A 2,029-nucleotide genomic window follows, 5' to 3' on the forward strand; every position below is an offset into this window, starting at 1 on the left:
GGATTTAGCTGTAAGTAAGAGTCCATTTTTAATTATCTATATAAAGTTAGAATGAATAAACTTGGATAGTCTGAAATCCTAGATAACAGTGATAAACTAAATCTTAAGATGGAACAGTTTCTATATCCCTTATAATGTAAATTTGAAGCAAATAATTTTAGGGAACTTCTACAATGTTATTTAGAATCAGACAATTTTGAGGCTTTTTGGGATGGGTAGTGCCTCATGGGTATCTAAACTTGATGTCAAATTTATATTATGCTATTTATTTACAAAAATGCCCATCTATATATTTTGTAATCAAAATAGGTTATAACCTATAACCTATAACCTTCCTTCCAGGTTATAACTTTGCCAGGAAACTAAAGAATTGACATCTGTTCATGTTTTTGTCAAGGTCTTGAGATTGGGCAGCGAAGGTAGAGGATTTTTTAAATGGAATGAAATGAGACAAAATAGGTTTTTCTTTTCTTTAGTAGACAATGTCTTGTTCTTTAGTTTATGAAGCGAAAACTGGGTTTCTTTTAGTAAAAGTCATTTAAAGAATAGGAAGTTTAGACACAGTGCACTCGCCGTGTCAGGGAAGCGGGGGATGGCGGGAGCCACAGCCTAGGCAGTCAGCACAGACGCGGACACAAGGGCCAAGACATGGCAGCATCCACCCTGAAGCTCTGAAGAAGAGCATGTCTGGAAATGCCACCCACTTTCAGATGTGATTGTCCAGAAAATGAGAGTTGAAGGCAGGAAATACTGTAAATCTATTTTAATTCCGATGCTTTAGGGACATACTGGCATGTTGGCTTTCAGCCTATGTAATTTCTGAGACTTCTGCTTTTGAATTATGGCTGTCTATAAAACTTCATGATTATGTGGAAAGATTAAGATATATTATGGTATTAACCTATATTTCTGCCTCTTGTTTGTTTTTTAGACTTGGGAAGATCCCCATCAAAAAGATAAGAGCACAAACTGCTGTGGAGATAATGATCCTATTGATGTTTGTGAAATAGGCTCAAAGGTTTGGTTTATAGACTGTATTAATTCTGACGTGTGTTTTGGTTTATTCATGCCATAAAATTTAATTTAGGCCTCTAGTTCTTCAGCTCTTCCAAGTTCAAGCCTATTGATTGGTCTGGTATCAGTCTCTTCTTTTATCTTTACTTCCTTCTCTTAAACCAGGGTTGGTAAATTACAGCCCCGCGACAGGTTGGATGCAGCCACCCACCTGCATCTATAGACGCGCAGCGGTGCCATTCACGCACACACTGTCCGAGGCCCGCTTTTGCACCGCGGCGGCGGAGGCGAGGAGTTACAGCAGAGAGCGTTTGTCTCAAAGCCTAAAATATTTATTGTCTGACCCTTTATAGAAGAAGTTTGCCAAGTTCTATCTTTAGCTTCCTTGCACATGATTCAGATAAAAGCTTCAGTACTCACGAAGGTCAACTAGGACTTTTTCTTTTTTTATACGTGTTTCTAGGATGCCAGGTGCTACTGGGGAGAGACAAAGCCCACAGTCTCGTAGGCCGATGCTGCCTGTCAGTTCTTCTGTGTGTGTTCGGGCAGGTCTTCTGTTTCAGCGCATTTCTTGCTGATATTTCTTGTCCTCCACAGACATCCAACTCTTCCCTTCTTGTTCTCACTCCTAGCGGAATGTCGTGTCTTTAATTTCGTGAAGCTCAAGAGAAACCAGCAAATGAGAACGGCCTCATCTTCCCCCTCAGACTTAGAAACTACTTGTGCCTATAAACGCTATTTCTTCCCTTCTGTTACTACGAGAGTTGTCTCTCTTCTCCAAGGCCAGGGTTTCCCCCGGTGCTCTAGATTCTGTCCCTTCTGACCTCTTGAATGATAGTTTCTTGTCCCTTCTCTTTCATCACTGGCTTCCTCCCGAATGCTACCTCTCCTCTTCCCCTTGGTGTGAAAACTTGTAAAGAGTTTCAGCATTCACCCCCGTGTCCTGCTTCCCACTGAATCCAACACACTGCAAAGTTGTTTCCATCTCCCCTGTTACTTCAATGAACCTGCTCTC

The 2,029-nt window shown here is 41.0% G+C and overlaps 1 protein-coding gene across 1 annotated transcript in view; it reads left to right on the plus strand.

The window, feature by feature from the left end:
- The window catches only part of PPA2 (pyrophosphatase (inorganic) 2), a 92,876-nt gene that overhangs the window by 32,625 nt on the left and 58,222 nt on the right, over positions 1-2,029 (plus strand). Inside the window, exon 6 of the mRNA XM_012655132.1 lies at positions 932-1,018. Coding sequence (XP_012510586.1) covers positions 932-1,018 — 87 coding nt within the window. The remainder of the gene's footprint in view (positions 1-931; positions 1,019-2,029) is intronic.

The sequence above is a fragment of the Propithecus coquereli genome, unplaced genomic scaffold, assembly GCF_000956105.1.
Source record: "Propithecus coquereli isolate 6110/MARCELLA unplaced genomic scaffold, Pcoq_1.0 Scaffold46, whole genome shotgun sequence".
Classification (NCBI taxonomy): Eukaryota; Metazoa; Chordata; class Mammalia; order Primates; family Indriidae; genus Propithecus; species Propithecus coquereli.